This window comes from Salminus brasiliensis, chromosome 6 (assembly GCF_030463535.1).
Source record: "Salminus brasiliensis chromosome 6, fSalBra1.hap2, whole genome shotgun sequence".
In the NCBI taxonomy this organism is placed as follows: Eukaryota; Metazoa; Chordata; class Actinopteri; order Characiformes; family Bryconidae; genus Salminus; species Salminus brasiliensis.
In genome coordinates, this window is record NC_132883.1 from 42,150,664 (window position 1) to 42,177,338 (window position 26,675).

General features: G+C 45.1%; 1 protein-coding gene across 4 annotated transcripts; it reads right to left on the reverse strand.

The window, feature by feature from the left end:
• Positions 1 to 170: 170 nt before the first annotated feature.
• On the reverse strand, positions 171 to 25,693 carry fkbp15b (FKBP prolyl isomerase family member 15b). 4 transcript variants are annotated; one of them, XM_072682465.1, is made up of 30 exons: positions 25,482 to 25,693; positions 20,992 to 21,098; positions 20,478 to 20,556; positions 20,117 to 20,186; positions 19,217 to 19,291; positions 19,006 to 19,104; positions 18,722 to 18,871; positions 18,500 to 18,544; positions 18,197 to 18,340; positions 17,823 to 17,968; positions 17,073 to 17,121; positions 16,632 to 16,757; positions 15,776 to 15,866; positions 15,546 to 15,622; positions 14,596 to 14,638; positions 13,727 to 13,836; positions 13,534 to 13,632; positions 13,342 to 13,436; positions 12,289 to 12,391; positions 11,677 to 11,709; positions 10,214 to 10,385; positions 9,711 to 9,847; positions 9,403 to 9,558; positions 8,560 to 8,712; positions 7,044 to 7,136; positions 6,375 to 6,503; positions 6,155 to 6,262; positions 5,178 to 5,812; positions 2,736 to 2,847; positions 171 to 1,361 (listed from the first exon to the last, which is right to left on the reverse strand). In XM_072682465.1, exons 1-30 carry the CDS (start codon positions 25,529 to 25,531, stop codon positions 1,281 to 1,283), a joined length of 3,567 nt encoding a protein of 1,188 aa, XP_072538566.1. In that variant the 5' UTR covers positions 25,532 to 25,693; the 3' UTR covers positions 171 to 1,280. The 4 variants fall into 4 exon arrangements, with proteins under 4 accessions (XP_072538566.1, XP_072538565.1, XP_072538567.1 ...); XM_072682464.1 differs by having other exon boundaries at positions 18,500 to 18,568; XM_072682466.1 differs by lacking the exon at positions 11,677 to 11,709 and having other exon boundaries at positions 18,500 to 18,568.
• Between the last annotated feature and the right edge of the window lie 982 nt (positions 25,694 to 26,675).

A 26,675-nucleotide genomic window follows, 5' to 3' on the forward strand; every position in this document is an offset into this window, starting at 1 on the left:
AACCCCAAGTTTTTGCTTCTCCAAACACATCCATATTACCTTAGATTTCATTTTCTACAAGCGGGGACCTCATACTTTTTACTTTGGTTATTATTTCCTCCCAAAAAAACTTAAGTATGCTTTCAGTGCACTGTACACTCTGCACACTCTGTTCCACAAAAAGAAACCCATTGAAGAAATTATCCAGCCTTTATTAACCCGAACACGTTTCTGTTAGCAAAAAGTACAAATACGAAGATGTCCCTGCAATAGCAAGCCATCATAATCACCGTTCTTACCATTACATGTTAAAACCCTGTTTCACAGGAGAGCACATTCAATCATAAATTATTGCAGATTAAAAGTTAAAAAAAAAAATTCAGGCTACAGATGATTATTATGAGAGATGAATCTGAGTTTGGTGCAGTTGTATAACAGCAACGAGGAGACATACAGAGGTGTATATAAGCTCCCTGGACAAGAAGTGAGTCACATTGCGTGTTTACGGTGGCAGTAACTTCAGGCTCCTGCAGATGGAGGATGATGGGGCTATAAATTCCTGCAAGGTGTGAGACAGTACTCATAGATTGAGAAGAGGTGGTGCGATGCATTGAGTGTCTCGTTAGATGTGTGGAAAATGGGTTGCAAAGCAGATGCAGTTCATGATTGGCTCAAAGGAGTGATTGATTGCATGTGGGCGTAGCCAAAGACCACAGTGTGAAGGAAGCAGCTGAATCTGCAGGTGTATGGATGCATACGGTCATACGGGTCTACCAGCAGTGGCAGAAATCCCAGCCTACAGGTTCTTCACCACCAACGTCTGAAAGAACTCTCCCCAGAGGAGAATTTCCTATAGGCTGGGATTCTGCCACTGCTGGGAGGTCTTTTCAGGTCTTTTTAGCCCGATCATCTTCGTGCAGCTCCATCTGCAGGAACCTGAAGTTACTACCACCATTAACATGCAAGGTGACGAAATTTCTGTCCGGAGAGCTTATATAGCAATTAAAAAAAAAAAAAAAAAAAAAAGCAGCCGTGGTCAGTCCAAGCCCCCCGATTCCGTTCATGCCCGAAGGTCAAGCTGCATCACAGGCTGCACTGCTGTCCTTCGTAAACAAAACCGTTAGACTTTTCTGAACTCGTTATCAACACTGAAAGGTTTCGGAAAACGAGGAGGAGCTTCAGTTCCGTCTCCTTCTTCCACGTTGTTGCGTTCCATCCAGACGGGAACCATTCTTCATGGCAACCGTTGCCGTGGAGACAGGCAGTGGTGTTTTTGACACCTGTTTCGGTACAGGGCGAGGTCAACCCAACCAGTCCAGATCATTGTCGTCGTCACTGTCGTCACCAAACAGCGGGGCGGGAGGGGGACGTCCCTTTAAGCTCTAAGGACCGATCAGAAAACAGGAAAATGTCAACGGAGGTCAGATTCACAGTGTGAACAAAACGCTTAGCGGTTCTCAGAGCACTATACAATCTTTAAACGTTTGGCATAACTCAGAAACGCTCAGTTCTGGAGAAATTTAACGTCAGAATCGTTCACAGTGGTGGTGAATGGAAGAGTAAAGAGTTTAAAGCTGCTATTAAAGGTGCATTACAGCAGAAAGTTGTTACATTAAACGGTTACAAATACACTGGCCGATGCCCGAAACGTCGTTCTTAGACAGTTCTGTGAAGGGTTTGGCTTAAATAAATAAATACAGCCATTGCTGGCATAGAGGTGGACAGTGTTCACTGTACGGTAAAACAGTCCCCAAAAGAAGATTCCCCAGATTTGGGAAACAATGTGTAGCTTCACTGGTGTTTTTTATTATTATTATTATTATTATTATTATTATTATAATAAATATATTTTGTTATTACATTTTTTCCCCCGAATTTGGTGCCGTCAATTAACCCACCCATTCCTAGCTCCCCCTAGCACTATCGAGGCACCCGTCACTAAGAGGGTAAGGACTTAACACCCATGCAAAGCCAAGGCAGCAAGTGAATCTGAGCCTCCTTGACAAGCGCTATCAATCTGTGATGGCTAGACGACTGGGTCAGAACTTGTGGGTCTTGTGGGGTGTTCCTGGTATGCAGTGGTCAGTACCTACAAATAGTACTCCAAGGAAGGCGGGCACCAAAGGCTTATTGAGGCTCATGAAGGCTCCACCTCATAACTAACAGGACTTACATTAGTCTTGGTGCCAGATACCACAGCAGGACGCCTGCAGAGGTCTTATAGAGTCCATGCCTCGAATGGTCAGATCTGTTGTGGTGGCATAAGGGCATTTACTCACTATTACTTACTAGGCAGGTGATGCTAATGTTGTGGCTGCTGGGTGGCCATCATTTCAAAAGGACAAGCAGAGTTTGAGCCTAGGTGGTCTGCAGTGAGCTTTAATAAAGGGACTTCCTTGGTGGCTGAACTGTGGGCTGATCCACACCGCACCAGTACAGGTGCAGGACTGCTTACAGACACAGCTGGAGAACAGTCTCCACCCCTAACACACCACAAACCTGAGATATAGAAATCCTGGTAAATCCTCCTAAACGTAAACGGAAGAACATCACTGGGTCAGGAGAATCTGAACACCGTAAAGAGTGACGGGATTAATCAGCATTAATCTGGTTAGTCCAACACTATGATTAGGTACTAACTCTCGCTGGTTACAGTCTGGGCAACAGCGGAGATCATGTGTGTCCATGTCTCTGTGTCCGTGTCTGTGTGTGTGTGTGTGTGTGTGTGTGTGTGTACGGTCATGATCCCTGCTCACCAGCTCTTCCTCCTCTTCCTCGGTGGTGCTGGGGGCCGGTGGGGGTTTAGTGAGGGCGGGGCTCTGGAAAAACTGCTCCTCCGAATCGTCCCCTTGTACCCTCTCAGACGTGCTGAGAGAATAGCAAGGGTGAGTGAGGGTGACAGAAAAAGTGGAGAAAAGTGGACTAACAGAGGGTATGCACATGATGTCACAGGTGAAGGGGGTCGCCTCGACCACGCCCACTGAGTGGCAAAAAAGACGGAAACAGCTGTTGTGCGTTTGACCTGACAGTGCTACCTTTTACGGACGGCTAATGGATTTGCTGCAGTTCACAGAAACAGCTGGAATTCAGGCTCTGGGAAGCCCACTGTAGTTTAGCAACATGCTAAGTTCAAGCAAGATGGAAAGCTAGCAAGAACCTGGATGAGCCGGTCTACTCGATGAGCCTGAAAAACACAGTCGTAAACACTACTAAGAACGTTCTCTTGACTCTGTGCTCTCAGATACGAGAGGCTTTATCCTCAAAACGGGTGTGGTTTGAGCCTCAGTTGGAGCTGGATGTTCTTGGCTACACATCTCTGTCTATGCACCATTGTTTTTTTGGTCATTTCGATGAATCGCTGTCGAGTCCACTTGTCTTTAACTTGAGCAGATAGTCGCTCGTTTCAGCCCCAGGTTCTCAGGTTTGGTCGTTTTGCCACTCAGTCCAACTAAAGAGTTTCGGCGTGTTCCAGCGGGACTGTGACGTCAATGCATACCCTCCATACCTTGTTCACACCTGGTCGTTTAATGCGGTTCAAATCTGAATTCACCTCTTATAGGACTCTTATAACCACACCTTTATTATAAGAATGACACCAACCTTGGAAAAAAGTGTGCATATTGTAACACCACTGCTGTTTCTAGTAAAATGGGAGGAGTTTTAGTGCATTCTGGGTGAATTTTCACCTGTAGTGTAGTGTTATCCAAGAGGATAATCCTTATCACAATATGTCCCTGATGCTCTCAAGACACGGGCAACGACCAGATGCAAACGAGGTATAAGACTAATATGCTGGAGTCTAGAAGGTCTAGAAGGTGGATACACTCAAATCAAATCACACAAACATGCTACAAATCAGGGTGTGGGGAGAAGTAGTGGTTGTTAGTTGAGATTTTAAGTCATTATGAAACCGTAAGAGTTTCTTTACAGTGTAACAGAACCATGTGTTTGATTTTGGTTTGGATTCACTAAGATACTCCAGCTCCGGTCATTAATCCAACAGTGATGATTCCAAACATTATAGCCAGGGACTCAATTACTCCTCAGTTTTCAAGCTGAAATCCAATTACTGTTCTCCTGCAGACAGCAGTCTAGAAACAACGACACAGTGAGTGTGTTTACACGCACATCATGATCTGATAACTGCGGAAAAGCAGATGTTGCAAATAATTAGTGAAAAACATGTTCAGAAGAACTTCAATAATCTGCTAATTATGAGAAAACGGAGAGTCAAACATGAGTCGACTCAGTAATCAGGGGCCGAATTCACAAAAGTGTCCTAGGAAATTCTTAGATGTGCTTTTTTATGCACAACTTCATGACCAAGACAACGGGTAAGATAAATATGTAGTTATAGACCTATAGATTACGGTCACTGCGTCGTCACGTCCGGCTCTGAACTGTAGCATTATGGAATTTCCACCTGCACTGTTTAAGAGCGCTCGCTCGTTAGCATGACTGGAAGTCTCACCAACACGGACGGAAGGCTACTTTGTCGAAACGCATCACACTACAGTCACACTAATGTTTAGACCGTGCAGCACATTGTTTATTGCTGCAGAGCTAAGTGGTGAGTATGCTCAGTGTGGAAAGCAGCAGCATGTTGATGATCATTTCTTTTACAGCCTAAGACAAGCGTGACGCCGTTATTGTTTTTTTTTTTAATATCTTGGACTGCCAATTACCCAACCGGAACATTGCACACAAGTCCCCCGGCAACTCGGACACGTGCGCAGTCAAACGACTCATATTTCATGATTTTTTCAACCTGGAGGTAAATCGCCGTATACCGGGCTCCAACGCACCGGCCTCCAGGCGCCAGTGACGGCCAGCACCGCAGCGAAGCGATGTAGGGAGAGACCACCATCTACCCACCCAGGAAAGAGCAAGGCCAATTGTGGTCTCTCGGGCCTTTGCTGCCGATGGCTAGCAGCAGGATAGAGGGGAAACAAGTGATCCTCTGATATATATATATATATATATATATATATATATAAATGAAAACTTTTGTGAATCCAGTGCCAGATTTCTGACATGAACCTTTACCCTTTCCAAAAAATTATTCTTCACAGAACCAAAAGTGGTTCTTCTATGGCATCGCTTAAAGAACCCCTTGAGCACGTTTATTTCTGAGGGTGTAGGTAATCCTGAAGCCCTGATGCAGCTCTGGGTGTTTCCAAGGATGATGCTCTGCTTACCTGGTGGTTTGTGTAGTTGTTACTGTGTCGTCCTCTTGCAAAGGGCTTGGGGGAGGCGGTGGGTTCTTCGGAGGCCCGACGAGTTTGGACTCAACTGGCTGATCTAACGGACCCGAAACACTCTCACTGTCAACCTTCACTTCCTCTTCAGGCATGATGTCACTCTCTGGACGACCAGTGTTTCCATCATCTTCAGGAACGTCGCCTTCTTGCCTCTCAGTCTGAATCTCCGCTGTTTCTGTTCCACCATCACCGTCTGTCAGAGGAGCCTGAACAGGAGTTTCCTGCTCCGCCTTTGCACTCCTGTCCTCCTCCACTTCCTCCCTAACAGCTTCCTGTTTGGCCTTCTCCTCCTCCCTCTCCTGCTCTTTTACCTCTCCACTGTCTTCTTCCTCCTGTACCTGCTCTGGAGCATCGCTCCTCTCTTCTGACTTCAACACTCGGCCATCCTCATCCTCCTCTCTGCTTCCGTTCACATGGAGCTCCTGCTGGAGGCTCTCCTGCTCCTGCTGTGGTTCACTTTCCCTTTCCTCCTCCTCCTCCTCCTCCCCCTCTTCCTCGACCTCATCCTCGACCTCATCCTCCACCCTCTCGCTGCTCTGAGCCTCTTTAGAAAGCAGCTGCAGGGTGACGTTCTGCACAAACAGTAAAGGTAGAGTTAGTTCAGCTGCTGCTCTTAGGCTAGGGATGCAATATAATACAGGCACAGATTCTCAATACAGATGAAGTGACCAGGTGTAGACGGGGTCTATAGGACCAGGTGTAGACGGGGTCTAAGCCACTCTGAATAACAGCGTCAGCCAAATGTTCCAAAAATGGAAAAGTAAATATATCTGAAATGGTAACGTCTTCTGTGCAGGTGCTGAAGCAGATTTTGGCCTGTTTCTATTGGTTAGTTCCGCATTAAATGGTCAGACAGACAATATGAAGGGCAGTTGGTGTGTTTAATTGGCATAGAAGTAAACAAGCAAGCAAACCTTAATGGTGCTGACGAGTACTTTCAACACATCACTGCCAGTGTACGACTCTTGGAGATCAAACTCCCCCCGCAAAGAATGGAACACACCGTTCATCACACGCTTCACCTGATTATATACACAAGCACACACACACACAGGTCAGTACACAGCTGCTGGTTTGTGCGGCGGAGTTAACAGATGATTGGTCACAGTTTTTAAAAGTGTTTGGACTGTCCACCTCTCCTGCAGTGTCCGCTGGCTGCGGCTGCTGCTGCTGCTGGTGGTCTGTCAGCCTCCTCTCCAACTCTGAAACACGTGCTTCTCCCTGCTGCTTCAGTACCTGTGCTCTTTGTTCCAATGCTGAACACTGTAAACACACACACACACACACACACACACACACACATTAACAATGTTTATAATTGCTTAGTAGCTTATTTGCATATTGAAGCATTCTGTAATACCAGTACTGTAGTAATTCTGGCCTAGAGCTAGCATTAAAATACACTATATGTCCTAAGGTTTGTGGACACCCCTACTAATAGATGCATTCAGCTACTTTAAGTTGCACCCATTGCTCAAACAGATGTGCAAACGCACACACACACAGCTTATCTTGTGGGTTAAAGGGATATAAAGTCCCTCCCCTACAGAATTGAGCTGCTTTTACCAAGTTAAGGAGTTGGGGATGATGAAGTGATGGTGGTGGTTATTAATGTTCTGTCACTACATTACCCAGCATGCACGTCGTACAACCACAAGCAAGTGCGTCGTACAACCACTGGGAATCCTCCCCGTGTGATGAAGCTAATATAGCTAATATAAACAAGTTAACAGCTTGTGCGATGGGTAAGTTTTTTCCCCCTATCTTGTCCGACGCTCCTGTTGTGCGAGCCACCCCACTAACCTTCTCTCTCAGGGCCTGAAGCTCCTCCCCCTGCTCCTGTTGCTGTAGTAACCGTTGCTCCTCCTCCTCACGAGACTGCTTGAGAGCAGAGAACTGTGGGAAGAAAGAGACGTTAGTGTTACACAGGGCTCCGTCGCCCAGCTGCCTGGCTCATGAAGGCGCGCTTTGTCTGGTAGGTGTGAAGGAGTTCATCGGCATGAACAGAAAACTCCAGCTGTGGAAGAGTCGCAGAGTCATTCTACGAAACGGGAGCCATTTCCACGTCGCAATTTTCAAATGTTTTATCATCAAGAGCAAGCACTTCAAATAAATAAATAAATAAATAAATACCACAACATGAAAGATATGCTTAGCCTCAAAAACATCTTTTTGATCTCAGGCATAAAATCCTTATAAATATAATCCCTCTTATTATATAGACATAGAAGCCAGATTCACCGCAATGAGTTAATTACCTTGCACTCGTGCTAATCATTAACAGTGTCAATTTAACACTGACTGGGTCTTTGGGGTAATTCACTCCAACATTAAAAAAGCAACAAATAAATATTGTAAAAGTACATCAGAATATTTTTATTCCTGGCTGCCCAAAAGGCCCAAATGAGGTTACTTCCTATTTGTGATGTAACTTAAAGCAACAGTACTTTATCTAAAGACGAAGCAAGTTCGTGTGATGGGGTGGCAAGTCCCACAAATCACAAAATTTGCACAAAAAAGTGTATATATATATATATATATATATTTCTGAATATACGTTTGTATAAAAGTAAACGCTGACACATATATAATACTAAAAATTATTTTAAGGATTATATATATAATTATATCTAGTCTCTATATATTTATATATTATATAATAATATATAATATTATATATAGTATCTATATAATAAAAAAAAATTATGCCAAATAAATAAATAAATTTAAAATATATATTTGTTTGTTTATTTTTTTATGCAAATGCAATTGTTGGTCAATATGAACATGTGAAACTTATTTATTAATTATAAAAAAAAATCTAAAAAAATAAATAGTATGTTACTTTTTATTCAAATAGTGTTCTCATACATTCTGGTAATAAGAACACTTGAATTAATAGCTTTAAGCTTTGGAAACACTTTGGCACATTTTCGAGGCCTAATGCATTAATGTCATTAAATGTTGCAAACGCAAACGCAACCCGTGTATAAACAGGTCATAGAATGACAGCTGTAGTAGGATACGGAGACCTACGTTCCACCCTTCTAGCTGTCGTAAGGCCACATGTGTAATGCATATTGCAGCGTGAAGCTTCATTCTGCTGGCGCGTGACTCCGGCCAGTAGTTCAATTCTTAATAATGATTCCATGAATCATGAATCATTTCGCTGTAATTCTGGTCAATTCTATTATTTTGGTAAGATTCAAACCTCTTCTAAATAATACATAAACATGACTGGAGGAGCTACTGACACAACACAGACAGATAATAATTTCACTACCTTGAAACTCCATATAGTGTGGATCAGAGTGTGTACCTTCTCCTGTAGCTTAGTGAGTTTGAGCTGCAGGGTGTCTCTCTGCTCTGTGAGCTCAGTCAGTTGTCTGCTCTGCTGCTCCCGTGCCGTCGCCAGGGCCTGCTCACACTTAGCTTTCCACTCTCGCTCCACATCGTCCTGCATCTGGGCCATCTGCACACACAAACTAATTATTACAGTACATCTGAACGATATTTACAGCAGCGTAATACTAGAACTGGTCATTCTTGCTAATGGGCTCCCCCTACAGTTAGGGAAGTGCAATCCACGCTGTGTGTTGCCCCAAAAGGACACACATGCATGCATGCATTTCTGGACAAGCTGAGAGATACAGAAAGGTAAAGAAGCATGTGGACTGAGGAGGTAGAGTAATTCACAGGAATTTACACAAATATGATATGATATAATATTCTCCTGCCCACTTTACTAAAGTTCCATGGTGCAGCAGCAGCGTTCCGGCCCGGAGTGGGAACCACAGATACTCCCCATTCTCCCTATTACAGTCTGTGTACAAACAACATGATTCTAAAGCTGCTATTTTAAGGGGGAAATTATACATGTCTCTTTATAGTACTTGCTGATGATTCATAAGTTTGGACAATACTGTTATCCAATGAACTACGCTAAACGTGCAACTCCCTGAAGCACTTTTACGATTACGTTTTGAGCCAGGAAGTCTCGGGCCGAGTCCAAAACCACCAGCATACTGGTGAATTGTATACTATCCTATGTACCCATACTAAGCATGGTAGTGTGCAGTTTGGGACACAGTCGTAGTCTCAGCCCCAGTGGTAGTGTATTTCAGATTGTGGTTTCTAAAACATACACACTTTCTCACTTTACCTGTTCGGCCGCAGCGTGGTCAGTGCTGGTCCGGGCTTTGCGCAGTTGGCTCCGGAGGTTGTCCAGCTCCAGCTGACTTGCCTTCCTCACCTCCTCTAGCTCCTCATCACAGCGCTGCCTTTCTGCCTGCCATTTCCGTTTCCTGTCTGACAGAGCCTGAGACACACATTTATATACACACACAACTGAGGTTTTCTTGTACAGTAACTAGGTACTGGAGTACAAATTATGCAGGTCTCTTCTTTTTGATCTGGCAAACACACACACACACATGCACACACTAACACACTCAGTGTGAGGACACTCACTCGCTCCACACTTTCTTTCTCGCTCTTCAGGTCTTGCAGTTCTTCGTCCAGGCTGCTGAGTTTAAACTCCGCCTCCTTCCGCTTCTGTTTCTCTGCTCTGTACTGGGTCTGGGTCAGCTCTGCTGTGTCTTTCAGCTCTGAAACACACAAACACACACTTCTAATTCTCCCAAAACTTTACAAACCATTATCCAGACTCATTTCTCAACTTTCTGATTGCTCAATATTTTGCTCAGGACAGATTTGAGAGCCTTGTAGGTCCAAATTCATGTGTGTATACGTTAGTGTGAACACACCTGACCGGATAAGCCCCACATGCTCACATCCAACTGAGTAAACCTCATGTGATTGAGCCACGTGCATCATGGTTGTCAAACTATGGCTGAATCTTAATTGGCTCCCTGCTCTCTAGCGTAGTCTGAGACATGAACCTGTCAAAGACCTGATAACACAGTCAGTGTCTGCTGCATTTTTCAAGCTGAGGTAGAATGGGCGGCACTCACCCTGCAGCTGGCTCTCCAGGGCTGTGATCTGCTCGCTGTGCTGCTGACCCTCCTGCAGGGCGGTGCTCAGGCTCGACTGCAGCGCCGCGGATTTCTGCCGCTGTGCGCTCAGCTCCAACTGTAGTTCAGACACCCGCGCTGTAGAGCTCGCCAACTCCTCAGTCAGCCGTGCCTGAACAGACAGGGCAAAGAGAGAGGAAAATTACACCAACATCCACCATCATAACTCTATAACCTATAACAGTTTCAGTTTAATGCTAAAATCAGTTTGACTATTCATTTTTGGTTTGGGACCTCATTGCACTCAATGTCTGGGCATTTTTATCCCACTAAATATCCACATATTTAAAGAAACTGTTAGATAAATAATCAAATATAGACGATTCATGCCAAGACTTCTTTAGCTTAGCGCTGTGGCTAGGAGGCTAATGCTGCTAACAAACAAAGAGGTCAATAATCGCCCAAATCCTTTCTGCAACTACTTGCCCACAGACGTCTCTCAACCTGCTCAAACTGCATCCAGCTCTTCTGTAAGGTGTCAGGTGTGACTCAGGTCAGGCTAGAACCACGTGCAGGACGCCACAAAGACAAGTCTGCACCTTAATGAAGGCCTGGATGTGAGTGTGTATGGACATACACTGACCACTCATAACTTTAAAGTGAAGTGAAGTGAAGAACATTAATTATCTGGGTCAAGGGGTGGGGTATTCATCTTAGCTAGATTAGATTTTGACAACATGATGACTGGGTCAGGCTGGTCATTTTCGTGGGGGTATTTTCAGTACCAAGCAAACGTGCTCCAAAAAGGACAACCTGTAAACCAGCGAGAGGATCATGAACACCTAAGACTCATTGATGGTCATGGAGGCCACACCGCACAACTTACAGGATGTAAAGGATCTGCTGCTAATGATGTCTTGGTGCCAGATACCACAGCAGGACACCTTCAGAGGTCTGGTGGAGTCCATGCCTGGACGCGTCAGAGCTCTTTTGGTGGCACGAGCGGGACCGGATTTGAAGGTTCTAGCTAATTGGTGTATCCACAGGAGGGATTTTGGTGACTATTGCTTTGTAGTGTTTATCAGCAATGTTAGCCTCACGGCTGCGGTGCAACAGGCCAAACAACAGGCCTCGGCTGAGCGACTACATCTGGGGGAAGTGTTGAATTGAATGAATTAGATTTTTTTGCCGAACCGAAATGAGGTGAGGTGGGATCCCATTAAGAGAGAGGACACAGACACACAAACGAGACATGAAAATGGTCATTCTTCATGAGGCTGGCTAAAGAACAGCGATGCGGAGAGGAGAGTGAGTGTGGCGTGATGGGCGGGCAGCTGTGAGTCTGCTGAAGGCGACTGCTGAGAGGAGAAGAAAAAAAAAACAGGTTTTAATGAAATGAAATGAGAGTAATGACAGAAAGAGCGAGAGGAACGGGATAAAGGCATAGTCCAGAGGAAGCTCACCTGGTTCCTGCCCAGGTCCTGTGGCAGTGCATGCTGGGAAAAGAAAGCAGTCACTACCAGCAAATGGATCTTAGCCAATCTTCACACCAATATTTCAAATCAAACCAGGGGAAAGGGGGACAATTAGCATCTGCAGCCCTGGAGCTGGTCATCAACAAACACCAGAGCCAGTTAACTTGGACACTTCCCTCTGCTTTGATTAGCAAGTTTTGAGAGACTCAGGTCGTCAGATAGCTTATCGTCGCTGTCACGCAAAAGCCTTGCATCTCCAAAGCACCATTGCATCTTCACAGGAGGAGGAGGAACCCTTTATTTTTTAACTTTCAATGGATGTCAATGTAAAAAAGATTGAATTAAATTTATTCAATTTGGAGCATTTCTATTGGTCCATTCATCGTGAAAGTTAGACACATAGTAAAGACTAACTGCCAGATTCACATTGTGTTAAAAAGTGAAATATGACCAAAAAAAAATGGAGATAGAAGATGTGTGTGTGACAGCAGTGATAGTTTTCAACAGATAGCTGAGGGGAAAAAGAAGCAGAAAGTAAGGAAAAGTGTTTTCTAAGAGAAGAACGGCTCTGGGGGGACGGGGGGCGTCACTGTACTGCACCTTGTCCTGCTCTGCCTGCAGTATGCGAGCCTGGTTCTGCTCACTCGAGTTCTTCATAGAGTCGTTCCGCTGCTCCATCAGTAGGTTACTCTGCTCCATGTATCTATACACACACACACACACACACACACACACACACACACACGCCAATAAGCAACCACAAACACCACCATTAATAACAGGTACCACTGCAAGCTCCTCCTCTTGGACAGCTTTACACGTGCATTTGAAGACAAGCTGAAGGATCACAGGTGTCACAGTGGGAATGACAGAGACGCCATTCTCCGCTACAGTCAGTGGAGCAACAGCAGAATCCTGAAGCTGCTGGTTCCTTTAATTTAGCTGTATTGAAGAATGTACCAAATCCATCATATCCTGAATTTGGTGAATGGTTACACCCCAGTAGTGATGGTTTGTTATGATAGGACCTGATTTTTGACCAGGATTTCTTTTGCTTTAAATGCACTTGATCAGCTAATCAAATAAGAGGTAAAAAAAAAAAAAACATTAAAATAAATAAAATAAAATAAAAATGAATAAAAATAAAGTTTTCAGGGTTTTTTATGTGCGTGTCTGACAAAAAGCTGCTTATTTGGGCAGTAACTTAAACACCTTCTTACAGAAAGTTGTGGTTCTCCATCACTGTGTTCATTACAACATCTCCAAAGCTCTCCTCATGGGAGTCTATTATTATTTAGAGTTCTGGTTGAGCTGCTGGTGGAACTGAACACATCCACACTGGTTGGACTGGGGGGGGGGTGTCCGGAGAAAACCTGGAATCAAGCTCTGTTTGTTTTTCAGACTAGCTCACATCTACTTTCCTTAAAAAAATGAGAAGATCTTGCTCCTTTTTACTGGATTTCTGTTCACCTGCATCTGTTCTGGTGAGATCTGGAGCTTCTACAGTAATAAATCTCTTACTGCTGAGAGACAAGGTTTTATCAATGGGATTAGATGCCTCGAACATCTGTACAGTACCGTGTACTCCACACGCTCTGCACAACCCTCCATTATTTATTAGGAACATGCTTTGGTTGATCGGTGATCTCTAACCTCTGATTCTGGTTGATGAGCTCTCCTATCTTGCGGTTCTGCTCCTCGATGCGTGCGCTCTTCTCAAACACCTCCTTCTTCAGGCACTCGTTTTCCTGAGGGAACAGATGAAGCGGTCCAGTCAGGCCAGCTCTTAACACTGGAAATCTGCTGGACACTGAACCAGAAAAGCCGCAACGAGCTACGGCATACCTGGATAATGCGCTGGATGTTGTGCATGATCATCGCCGTTTCCATGGAAACGTTGGACAAGCCTAGCGAGAGCCCACCTTGCTTGTGCAGGTCCTCCATCTAAAGGGGACGAGAGACAGTGGGGGGGGATGTTCAACGAAAGAGAGTGAGGGGGTGTGAAAGGGGACAAGAAGACAAACAAACGATCGTCCACCTTGGAAGCTAGCTGGTCCACTTTGTCGGCCACTTTGCCGACAGCCAGTCGGATCTCCGTGTTGTGCTGCCGGGCCTCTGTCATCAGGAAGGACGTGACATCATTACTCCCTGATGGGACAAAAACAGAAACATCCAGCAAAGATTTTTGTGAGCGCTGGGATTACATTTCTAATTTTATCATTTAAATAAAACAACTAAACGAGCAAATAGTCCTAAATGTAGTCAATCAGCCAAGCCATGTTTGACTATAAAAGCTTGCCCCCCTCCAATTACCACTGTAAGTAATTACCACTGACTTGCTCATGTCATTTTTGACAGTGTATGGCATGGTATTATCCATCAAAACAGATAAAGGTACACTACATGTCCAAAAGTCTGTGGACACCCGTTCTTATTAGTCAATTTTTCTACATTAAGGTATAATCTCAATGGAAAAGCACTGCCAGTAGAATGGAGCTGCACATGGACCCAATGCCTCAGCCAGAGTGGTGTTAGGCCCCAAGCATTTGACTGTGGACCAGTGGAACTGCATTATCTGGAGTGCTAGAGCTTCGTGTAACAAGAAGAGGGATGGAGTTAGAGTGGAGTTTGGAATCAGTGCCTGACCTCACCAATGCACTCGTGGCTGAGCTCAATCATATTCTCACACCAGCCTGAAAGCCTTTTTCAAAGGGTAGAGGCAGCTGCCGCTGCAGATGTAGGCAGGGCAGACTCTTGTTTAATACCCTTAATTTTGGAAGAAACATTGGACAAGCAGATGTCCACAAACTTTTGACCATATAGTGTGTGTGTGTGTGTGTGTTGCACAAGTAAAACACTGCAGGATTAGACTAAGGCTGTGTGTTATGTGAGAGAGTGTAAGGTTACCTTGGTAAGGCACAGTCTGAGCGGGGTACATCTGTCCAACAGGCTGCAAGTGAGAGGAAAACACACACACTGAATCAGACTAATACGGAGTAGCTGTAAGACTAACGTTGGCAGCACATCTTTGTGAGGTGGGGCCTGCATGGACCACGATCATGACCCTGTTGCCACTTCATCGGCTGCCTTTTCTTGGAGCACGTTGGGTAGGTGCTGACCACGGCATACCAGGAACACCCTACCAGACCTGCCTGATGTTTTGGAGATGTTCTGACCCAGTCGTCCATCCATTACAGTTTGGCTCTTGTCGGAGTGGCTCGGATTCTTACGCTGCCTGCTTCCACCTGAACTAATCGATCACTTGATGCCTAATTTATCCACCCCATGACAGATTTTCGAGTGCTCTGCCCGTCAGTGGTGCTAATGTTATGGCTATTTGGCGTAATAAATCATTAAAGCAGCATTATGTAGCATTTTAACTTAAAATAGCAGATTCAGAATCATTGGGATGCTCCACAGACTGTAATAGGGAGACCGGCATCTTGGTCATTGCCACTCCTAGCTCAGCACCCTGCCAACTGCACTATGGAATTTTGGTGAAGAGGGCGGGACAATGGAGAACACAGGAACACAGGAACTAATATCTGCGTAAAATCCTACAGCGTTACTTTACCGCCTCAGTCCACATGCTTCTTTCACTTTCAGTGATGGTTCAGTGCCTCTCAGCTCATCCACAAATGCATGCAAGCCTGTCCTTCCTGCAGGGTGTGGCTCAGAGTGCGACATCCGCCTTCCTGACTGTAGGGGGAGCCCAGGGGCAAGAATTGCCATTTCTCGCATACTACTGCTTTAACACTCTACCGTGGTTGTTATGCTCCTCGCATGCGGTTTACACCACACTAATGGATGGTTGAGAAGACTGAAGCTTTGGGCAAACTAGATAGACATGTGCTTACCTGAAAAGCATGGACCGCTGCAGGCATCAAAGGCTGGGGAGCAGCAGTCGCCATGGAAACTGGCATCAAGGCTGTTGCTGGAGTCCCAAAAAACATGAAGCATTAACAACTAGATTGGTGTTCTTCTAATGGACAGAGCTCTTCTAAACGTCAGTAACGCCAATGGCCAACAGCAGATCCTGACCACTGACTATGTGGAAAAAAAAAAAAAAAAAAAAAGTGATGCTCACCCTGTATAGAGGCTGATGGGGCAGAAGAGAGGTGGACTGGCTGAGGAGAGGGAGCTGCAGGACGCTCCTTCAGACGGGATACACTCGGGTCCTGCAATTAGATCACATATTTAATTAGACCAACTTTTACCAGGGTATAACTGCTCCAGACAAGGCTACACTTACAGTCTTGCAAAAACGCTGGACTCTTACTGTGAGCTGTAATAAGATGTGCACTCATGAGGAATTTTTTAATAGGGTGTTCCAGCAGACTAAGGCACTGCCACTATAACCCGAGGCTCGCAGGTTCGAATCCCGGGTCATAGCGCTGCTTGCCATCAGCAGCCGGAGCCTGAGAGAGCACAACTGGCCTTGCTCTCGCTGGGTGGGTAGATGTTTCTCTTTCTCTGCCCATATCACTTCAGTGTGATGCTGACCAGCACGGCCGTCTGCTGGCCATTGCATCAGAGCTGGGTACCCAGTGCTTTCCTCACAGCATGTTGGTTGCCCGGTGATGTTGCACCGGCAGCAGTCCAAAAAAAAGGCGGTTACTGGTTGCTCAGTGTCGTAGGAAACGCCTTATTGTCTTGTGTTTAGTAATGTCTAAAGCTTAGAGGTATCTTTTGAATTATTAGTCTATTCTAACTAGCTAAGGCTCTTCTTGGGTAAATAGCAAAGCACTTTGTAAGTCGCTCTGGATAAGAGCGTCTGCTAAATGCCGTAAATGTAAATGTAGGAGGCATGCGTCTGTCCTCATTCTCCCAGTGTTGATAGGGGTACAGGACTAATGAGTGAGCTGTGTAATTGTGTATTGAAAAAAATAGGTGTAAAACAAAAATAATAATTAAATACTATATTTTAGCATCTCTTTTCATACCTCCAGCTCAGAGTCGCTGGACTCAGCTTGCGAGGATGATGAAGCTGCCCCAGTGAGGAAGGGCAGCATGGGCTGACCCATCTTGGCCATACGGGAAATGAGTTTAGCTTTGGTGGCGTCTGGATTCTGCGGGGGACAAGAGCAGAGGTCTATAAAATATGGTAAGCTTTTGGCTCCAAATATCTGCCGTAAAACTAACAAACAAAAGATGCCGCTTGTTTCCTTTCCGTTTTGGTCCCCTCATACCATCACAAATATAAAACTACGTCCCTCAAAAGCACTAAACCAGCTAATGGTGAATGAAAGCTACAGGATAGTTGACAGCTACTTTAAATTGAGCAGCTCAGACACAATGAGCTTCCATTCATTATTAATTAGGGTTCATTAAGTTTGTCTTTACGAACACTGAACTGAAACGGAGTAGAAGATGAGGCTACTCACAGACAGCTGCTCGCTCAGTGAGTTGGATTTAGCTCGGAGAGGCAGTTCACTGAAAGAGGAAACAATTTCAAATGAAGAGAACTTCACACACAGCTTTGACAAAACTCAGGTTCAAATATAAGCATTTTTTATATTTTAGAGTTTCTGCAAAATTCACTCCCTAGCCTATACAGTCAATATGGGGGGGGGTTTACAGCAGTTTAGCCCCACCCATCCATTCAAGCTACAGCAGTTTAGCCCCACCCATCCATTAAATCTACAACAGTTTAGCCCCACCCACCCATTCAATCTATAGCAGTGTAGCCTCCCATCCAGTCTACAGCAGTTTAGCCCTCCCATCCATTAAATCTACAGCAGTTTAGCCCCACCCATTCATTCAATCTACAGCAGTTCAGCCCCCCAATCAAATCTACAGCAGTTCAGCTCCACCCATCTATTCAATCTCTAGCAGTTTAACTCCCCATCCAGTCTAAAGCAGTTTAGCCACACCCATTCATTCAATCTACAGCTGTTTAGCTCCACCCATTTAGCCAAACAGAGCTCATTTATATTTACATTTTTCTATCGGTCTTAAATGCACAATAACAAAACAACCCATAACACACCCCCCCCCCCCCCCTTCCATTTTAACAATAAAGAGAGGTTGACAAATGACCATGTACAAAAACAAAGAATGTTCATAGTGCATAAACTCACATACTGCACACAGCTGAGCTCCCTCACCCCCTCTCCATTATACTGGACTGATACCTTGGTTTGCTCGGTGCTGAAGCAGCAGCTGGGGCCTGCTGGCTGAGGTCAGGACCCAGGCTGTCCAAGCTGGGGGCAGGAGAAGGGACAGACTCTCTGGAGCTCACAGTCATCCTGTCAGAACCAGCGTCCTTAGCAAACTTCACCTGCGCTCACACACAGACAACGGGAGGAGGATTCTTTATAATGTGTTCATTCAAAGCTAAAATCTGCTGAAAATGTTAAAATGCTCCCCAGGATTTTACTCCAACTACCTGGACAGCTCAGCTAGGGAGGATTTGTGCTCTCTAGAACTGTAATTTGCCCCCATACCTCATTTTTAGACAGAAATACGAGTGGTGTTAAGGAGAAAAGGGGTGTAAGAACCCTCTCACCCTGCGGATCTCAGCTTCAAACACCAGAGTGCTGTCTGCTGGGATACGGCCTGGGACACCCTGCGAGCCGTACGCTAGAGCCGGAGGAATCACCATTAGGCGCTTTCCACCTTTGCGCATGTTCAACATCCCCTCCTCCCAGCCCTGAGAGAGAGAGAGAGAGAGAGAGAGAGAGAGAGAGAGAGAGAGAGAGAGAGAGAGAGAGAGAGAGAGAGAGAGAGAGAGAGAGAGAGAGAGAGAGAGCATGTGAGTGAGATGGATAGTGATATCTTACACACAGGTTTTATACACACGTCCACTCACCTTAATGACTTTCCCAGCGCCGAGTTTCAGCCTCAGTAACTTGTCCTTATTGAGATTAGAGTCAAAAATCTATAGACACACGGTAAAGTCTGACCATTAGCATATCAACGACGTCCCTATCACAATAGACCTTCATTATATCAGAGCCCTTACAGACATGCACATTATAATGTTGCAGAAGAAAGCTTCAGTCAGGGCCAGTTAGCCAGTCACTGCACCCACCTGGCCGATGGTGTGATTCTGCAGTAGCCAGCCTGTGTAGGCCACCTCCAGCGAGTCTCCGTTCTCCACACCCTGCCCCTCCCCAAGAACCAGATCCTGGATCACCACCGTCTCCGGCTGTGCAGCGCAGTTCACCTTAGCCACGCACACCTGAAACAGACACCAGCCACTGATAGTTCAGAGGAAAGGTATGAACAAAATTCGAGGGCCATGAAGGCTGCTGCGATGTGGTACGAATACATGTACCTTTGCCGCCCTATAAGCTACAGAGCAGCGTCATTTACCTCCTTGCAGAAATCTGTCGCTGCTTTCTCAGACTCGAACATCAGGGACCAGTTCTGCCTCTGGTCATCATAAAAGGTGCAGTAGTTACTGGGCTGGACCTGCGAGAGGACACACGCATAGCAGCAGCATAAATAACAAATAAAAACAAATAAATAACAGATCCATTTTATTTATTTATTGATCGATTGATTTCATGAATTAAAATCTCACAGTGAAGATGAAGGCAGAGTGGATCCTGGCAGCCGTCACTTGCTTCTGCTGACTGGCATAGAGCAGCAACTTATACTGAGAGGACGAAAGAACAAAAGACGCAAGCTTAAAGAACAGTTCAGTCACTTCTCACATCAGTGTCTAGACTAGGGATGCACCGATCCAGCTTTTTCAATACCGATACATAAACTTTGCATATCGGTCAATACTGATACTAGTCCGATACCATTGCTGAATTAATAAACCGTATATCTCACCATGTGGGAGAGACTTAAGGCATCAGGATTGACTTCAACATTACTTTATTTAATAAAACAAATTAACACAGATATAAACATACTTAATTACCATTGTCTTTTATTTATTTGCACATTTAGTGCAGTCTCACACAAACAAATTAAAATGAAAGGATCATTTCCATGGATCTGCCTAATTATCCGATACCCGATCCAGCTAATTTTGTTAATATCGGGACCGATATCTGATCGGTACATCCCTAGTCTAGATTGCTCCAGTCATCACATCATTATGTACAAATGCACCCAAGGATTAATGTACAGTATAGTGTTGGCACTTACACACAGAATCAGCATCGGCATACTTATAAATAATTATTACCATTAAACTGGGCATCTGGTGGAACTTCTACGTTTACAGCATTTTTAGATTTCATGTGGTGTTTTTTTTTTTTTTTTTGGTTATGAAACCAAAAGGTGAGTTTTTTAGCAGCATGTTTAAAGACCTGAGACGTGTACCTGCATGTGAAATTGCTGAATAAGCACTTTTTGTTTCTTAACTGGCCTTTTTTTTTGTCACTGCTCTAAAACGTGAATATGTATCAATGCGCCTCTAATAAATACCATGATAAATACCCCCCCAACCGATAATGACTACACTCACCTCCTTGGTAGTGTGGTTTCCCAAAACTGCAGCACCCAGCTTGCCTTGCTTCGTGTACTGTCCATTAACACTGCAAAGGAAAACGTCACCATGATACACACGGTCTAGAGTCTGTGCTGTATAAGCAAAATACCATACATACACATTACAGTATGTAAGTAAGCTCATGTACTAGAGTCACGGGCCCTTATTCAGCAAAGCTAAACCACATCAGACCTCCTTGTTGTGCATTTGCCTTAGAAAACCTTTGGACATCCAGTGTACACTGCAATCCTACACTCATACGAAAGCCAAATTTTATGTGAAAGCATTTTACCAGATCTATATGTTATTTATATGTTTATGAGCATGCTGTACGTACTATCTGTAGGCGTGGACTGCTGTAGCAAAGAGCACTGCAGGAGAGCCAGGAGGGGGAGCAGGTTTCTGAGCCGGTGCACCTGGTAAACATTCAACGGCAGACAAATTATTACTTTTCCCCAGTAAGAGCCATTTAGTAGCTCCAGCATATAGTGTGTGTAGTGTATAGAGTATATACAGTGTATGTATAGACTATGTATAGTGTGTGTAGAGTGTTTAGTGTATATACAGTGTGTAGTGTTTGAAGTGTATAGTGTATAGCATGTGTAGAGTATGTATAGTGTGTGTCTACATAGAGTGTATATAGTGTGTGTATATATAAACTGCTCATTCTTACAATAGAAATTGTAATATTGTAAAAATCTAAACTGCATAAACCGTCTAGACTCTAAACATTATGTGCCGGTCACATCTGTGTACATCATAGTGAATTATCATACAAGAGGTGAGAGATCCGAGAGATCAGAGCGTGCCAACTCAGGGCGGACACCCCAAGAGCCGACTGAGGATCCTACCTGAGTTTGGGGAGCTTTTGCGAGGCTGTTTGGGGGCTGTGTACTGGAAGGACTCATTGCCCTGGCTGGTCGCCTGGTCCAGACCAAACAGAGAAGCCAACTTTGCCCTGCAAACACACAGTTAGTATAGTATGATTATATATATATATATTGTTTTTTGTCAAGTCTATATATAGGATCCTTCAAGAGTCATGAACTACTAAGGTTAATTTAAAATATTAAATATGCAATAAATAAATAAATAAATAAACAAACACCACTAGAGGAAAGAAGACAACTTCACACTCAGAGAATCAGCCACAGCAACAGAGCGAGTAACAAGGACGGATCTGGGCCTAAATCTGGTCAGCACGGTCTGACTCAGACGCCTTCTGGACATTTAAATTCCTCCAGTCTGCTTCTTTACCAGGGTGATGGAAACCTTTTCTGTTTACATCCTCAGTACACACACTGGTCCAGTCTTCATAGCAAATCCTGCAGCACAACCAAAACATGTACCTGCCCGACTACACCTGGACAGCCTGGGCTAGCACATATTTTTTTTAGCACATTAAAAACTGATGATCCCCATAGTTCTCAATGTGGGGCCACCCAGGGCTCTGCGATTCTTCATCATGGACCACCTGCCTACACAGTGGGCCAATATTCTGGTGTAATAGTGCAATGGTACATGCATTTGTACCAAGAACACATGCTACGATGTGCTAAGATTGAATGATGTAATGCTAAGTGCTGAGCTAGGCTAATATTGTAGCATGTATTCTTGGTTCAAATGCATGGTTGGCGTCTGACTGTGGAGAGTGCAAACGACACAAGTGAGAAGACCCGGGTCCTAGCAAACGAGGCCTGCTTACACAGCACCCTGATGCCAATGCCAAAATATTGGAGATCCTCAGACAGTAGATAAGTAAGTAGATAAATCTCAATATCCGAACAATACACTCTTAAAAATAAAGGTGCCGTAAAGAGATATTTGAGCGATTCCATAGAATCACTGGGCAAGAGCTTGTGCTCCTGTGGATAATAGTTGGACTGTATTCACAAACTGAATCTGTGGGGGTCCGTGTAATCCCTCTCCCTCTCCCTCTCCACACAGGCAGGGGGCCCTGGCTGCAGCAAGCTTAAGAACCTTGTTCTTGAAGATTGTAAAGTGCAGTACATCACAGTATCATCACCACCCCAACAGCACATTCATTCACACTTACACACACACACACACACACACACACACACACACACACACCACTGACCCGTGTATCTCTCTCCACACGTAGTCAGTGTCTCTTAACGCCGCCATGCCACCCTATTCTAAAGTTCCCTAAAGTTCAGATCTTCCACACCACAGGCCGGCTGGGCCCTGTTTGGACACTGGAGCCAAAATTATTCCGTCACACCCTGGCCGCTCTCCTTCCAGCAGATCCAAAAAAGTCCAAAAGTCCAGCGCTGGTCTAATCCCGGCCTGCTGGAGACCTGTGGCAACGCTCCTAGCACTGCTGTACTGAACGAATCCGAGTCCGACTCTGTCCCGGCACACGTAACCGTGAGCATGTGAACGGCATTAACACACCACACACTCCCCCCACTGACCAATCCTTTCCATCAGCTTTGCTTCCCAGCCCCCAACACACACACACACACAGCTAAACTCCCAATCATATTAAACTTTTACCCTTTTGTGCCTCAAGACCCCAAAACCACACATGAATAGACAAAGTATGCTGATAAACGTCAACAGCCAGACCGGCCTGGACTGTATAGACTGTGCTGGACGCAGTTCAGTCTATTAACCAAATCAAACAGACAGACGACCTCAGTTCAGTAATAACAGCCTCCAAATAAGATTACAGGCACTGTTTCTGGTAGACAAAAAGATTCTGCAGTCAAAAACAAGCAGTTATGCAATGTTTCCTACAACTATTTGCTAGCACTTGCAGCACTCGCAGGTGTCCTAGCGGCACAAGCGGCACTCGCAGGTGTCCTAGCGGCACAAGCGGCACTCGCAGGTGTCCTAGCGGCACAAGCGGCACTCGCAGGTGTCCTAGCGGCACAAGCGGCACTCGCAGGTGTCCTAGCGGCACAAGCGGCACTCGCAGGTGTCCTAGCGGCACAAGCGGCACTCGCAGGTGTCCTAGCGGCACTCGCAGCACTCGTAGATGTTCTAGCGGCACTCGCAGCACTCGTAGATGTTCTAGCGGCACTTGCAGCACTCGTAGATGTTCTAGCGGCGCTCGCAGCACTCGTAGATGTTCTAGCGTCGCTCGCAGCACTCGTAGATGTTCTAGCGTCGCTCGTAGCACTCGTAGATGTTCTAGCGGCACTCTCAGGTGTCCTAGCGGCACTCGCAGCACTCGTAGATGTTCTAGCGGCACTCTCAGGTGTCCTAGCGGCACTCGCAGCACTCGTAGATGTTCTAGCGGCACTCTCAGGTGTCCTAGCGGCACTCGTAGCACTCGTAGATGTTCTAGCGGCACTCGCAGCACTCGTAGATGTTCTAGCGGCACTCACAGCACTCGTAGATGTTCTAGCGGCACTCGTAGCACTCGTAGATGTTCTAGCGGCACTCGCAGCACTCGTAGATGTTCTAGCGGCACTCTCAGGTGTCCTAGCGGCACTCGTAGCACTCGTAGATGTTCTAGCGGCACTCGCAGCACTCGCAGATGTTCTAGCAGCACTCGCAGATGTTCTAGCGGCACTTGCAGCACTCGTAGATGTTCTAGCGTCGCTCGTAGCACTCGTAGATGTTCTAGCGTCGCTCGTAGCACTCGTAGATGTTCTAGCGGCACTCTCAGGTGTCCTAGCGGCACTCGCAGCACTCGTAGATGTTCTAGCGGCACTCTCAGGTGTCCTAGCGGCACTCGCAGCACTCGTAGATGTTCTAGCGGCACTCTCAGGTGTCCTAGCGGCACTAGCATCACTCGTAGATGTTCTAGCGGCACTCTCAGGTGTCCTAGCGGCACTCGCAGCACTCGTAGATGTTCTAGCGGCACTCGCAGCACTCGTAGATGTTCTAGCGGCGCTCGTAGCACTCGTAGATGTTCTAGCGGCACTCTCAGGTGTCCTAGCGGCACTCGTAGATGTTCTAGCGGCACTCTCAGGTGTCCTAGCGGCACTAGCATCACTCGTAGATGTTCTAGCGGCACTCTCAGGTGTCCTAGCGGCACTCGCAGCACTCGTAGATGTTCTAGCGTCACTCTCAGCACTCGCAGGTGTCCTAGCGGCACTCGCAGGTGTCCTTTCGCAGTTTTCACTAAATTCTGATTCTAAATTCTTCACCAGGTTTTTCTCATTTGGGGTTTGTGCAGTTTAGGACAATGAGACCCATCACTATAATGTGAGGAATCTGACATAGCCTTTCTGTTAGAACAAATTAAAGTTCAGTGGCCAGATTCATGACTTTTGAGTGTGGTTATGATGGACACCATTACCCCACAATGCAAGAGAAACAAAGAGGGAGGAAAATTTCTCACGGCTGGAAAAATTATTTAAAACAATTACACAACTCAGAGAACTTGCAAGTTCTCAAACATTCTCTGTAGAAAGTCTTAATTATTTTATAAGATTTTCTTTTATTTTTCCAAAGAGAATCCTAAAAGAATAATCTAAAAGAGAAAAATTGCCTTTAAGAACATTTTCTTCTTACTTCAACAGTTACATTTTTCCTCATATATGAAGATACAGCTGTCCACACACAGCCCAGTATACACACACACACACACACACACACACACACACACACACACGTGTTCCCTCTACAAGCCAGCACTGTGGGCATGCACAGAGGCATTCGGAAAGGCCAGGCTGCTGAGGGCCGGGAATCACATGACGGTGGCCACAGAGGAAGAGCAAGTCATGTGCAGACTAACAGAATCAGTAAGGTGTCAGAATTAACAAGGCCATCACAGAAGTGGAGGAACTGGAAACATGGAGCTCCAGAGCTTCCCAAAAATCTACCTGCATATAGACCAGAAATAAGGGCACATCTGCCATTCCTGCAGACCAGACATTAACTCCAGTGTGTGAAAGGTGATCATTTCAATGGATTATCTTCTTAATGCACATCAAACCCAACCTGTAGAGCCACTGAGGGAGACTGAGGCAGGCTGTCAGTCTGCCACTGTGGAGAGGAGCTGGCCAACAACACTAAGACCAGCCTTAGAGCTTAGAGGGGCTTCTCTCACCTGCTACTAACGAGGTATTTAGCTGGTTGATTTAGTTAATGTGACCAAATGACCATAGATAGTTAGTCAGCTACCTAGTACAAGTAAGGGTGGGCGTTACGTGTTAGCTAGCTATAGATAGCTAGTTATTACATTAGCTAGCTAGCTACATCTCTAATATAAGAATGGCTAATATAAGCATATGCTTATTACAAATAAAAGGTAGAAACTGTGAACTAGTGACCTTCAAGGACATTGGCAAGTTTTCAAGCCAGAGCTGAGCGTTAGCCTGTGAGCTAACCGTGCTGTCCAGCTGCAGCTGCAGGAACTCACCCCCCAGTAGGAGACATGAAATCTCCGTCTTCGTCGTCAGCGGCAAACATCTCCCCGACTCAGTATTCCCGAAGCTGAGCGACTCAACAGGCGCGTAGTTTTAATGCTGATAAGAGCATCAACTAAAGCCCAGGCTGGTTATAAGTGCCAGGGTTGTATTTGCCTGGTCATTCCGAGCTAAACTAACTAACTTCCCTTTCGCTTCCCGTTTCTGCTCGCCAGTGTCAGCTGACTTCCCACGTGATGCCAACAGCTTCAAGGCGCGTGGGTTCTCCGTCTCTTCTTTTTCTTTTATTTTATTTTATTTCTTTTTTTTATATATATATTTTATATATTAATTGTAGCTGTATATGATTCTTTTAAAAAAAAATCAGGTTTCTGTAACGCCTGTACCTTTAAATTAAATCCACGTTGACAAAACTAGCTAGATATCGCTGGCTGCGCGAGGTTGCCAAGCAACTAAACCAAACGTAGCGCTAGTTAGCATTAGCGTTGACTAGCACTAGCTACCTTAGTTGTAATTAGATTATAATTAATCTTTGTGGATTATCTAGAGACATAACTGTATCACAATTTGGATAAGAATGAGCTAAGTGCCCTTGTGTGGCTTAGTTCGTTATGGGAGCTATCTCCAACGGCTCCCTAATTTTAGCACTAGCACTAGCACTAGCTAGCTAGTGCGCCATGTAGCTAGGGTAAGAGTTACGAAATGTTGGGGCCCTGCACCAACAAGTTGCTAGCTATATGTTGTGTAGTTGAATCTCAGATGGATGGACGTACATCGGACTTATTATGGACTGTTTAAGTGCAAGAGATATTATTATTCTAGCGAATACTGCGCACTAGTGCACTAAGTAGGGAGCAGGGCGCAATTTGGCATTCCGCCTTGGAATTGACAAGCTAAGCACTACTAGCTAACTTGAATGGTGTAGTGTACTTGGTGTCGAGATAGAAAACATAATATTAGATAAATATAATTTATTAAATAAAATATAAATAATACAATTGTTTATTACATTGTGGGAACGATTTATTGTAAAATTAGGGAATCTTTTTTAATGAAGGGAACTTTTTTAAATTTAATAATAATTAATTGAGGGAAAGGATTGTACAACCAAGGGAACGATTTTAGTAAAGTGAGGGAACCATTATTTAAAGTGAGGGAGTGATTTATTAAATCAAGAGGACAGTTTA

Coding starts and splice junctions, on each gene's coding strand:
- fkbp15b (XM_072682464.1), bottom strand. CDS start 25,531: ATGTTTGCCGCTGACGACGAAGACGGAGATTTCATGTCTCCTACTGGG. Junction 16,758..17,072: donor CACTGAGCGAGCAGCTGTCT/GTGAGTAGCCTC, acceptor TGTCCCCCGCAG/AATCCAGACGCCACCAAAGC. Junction 10,386..11,676: donor AGGACCTGGGCAGGAACCAG/GTGAGCTTCCTC, acceptor CTGTCTGTTCAG/GCACGGCTGACTGAGGAGTT.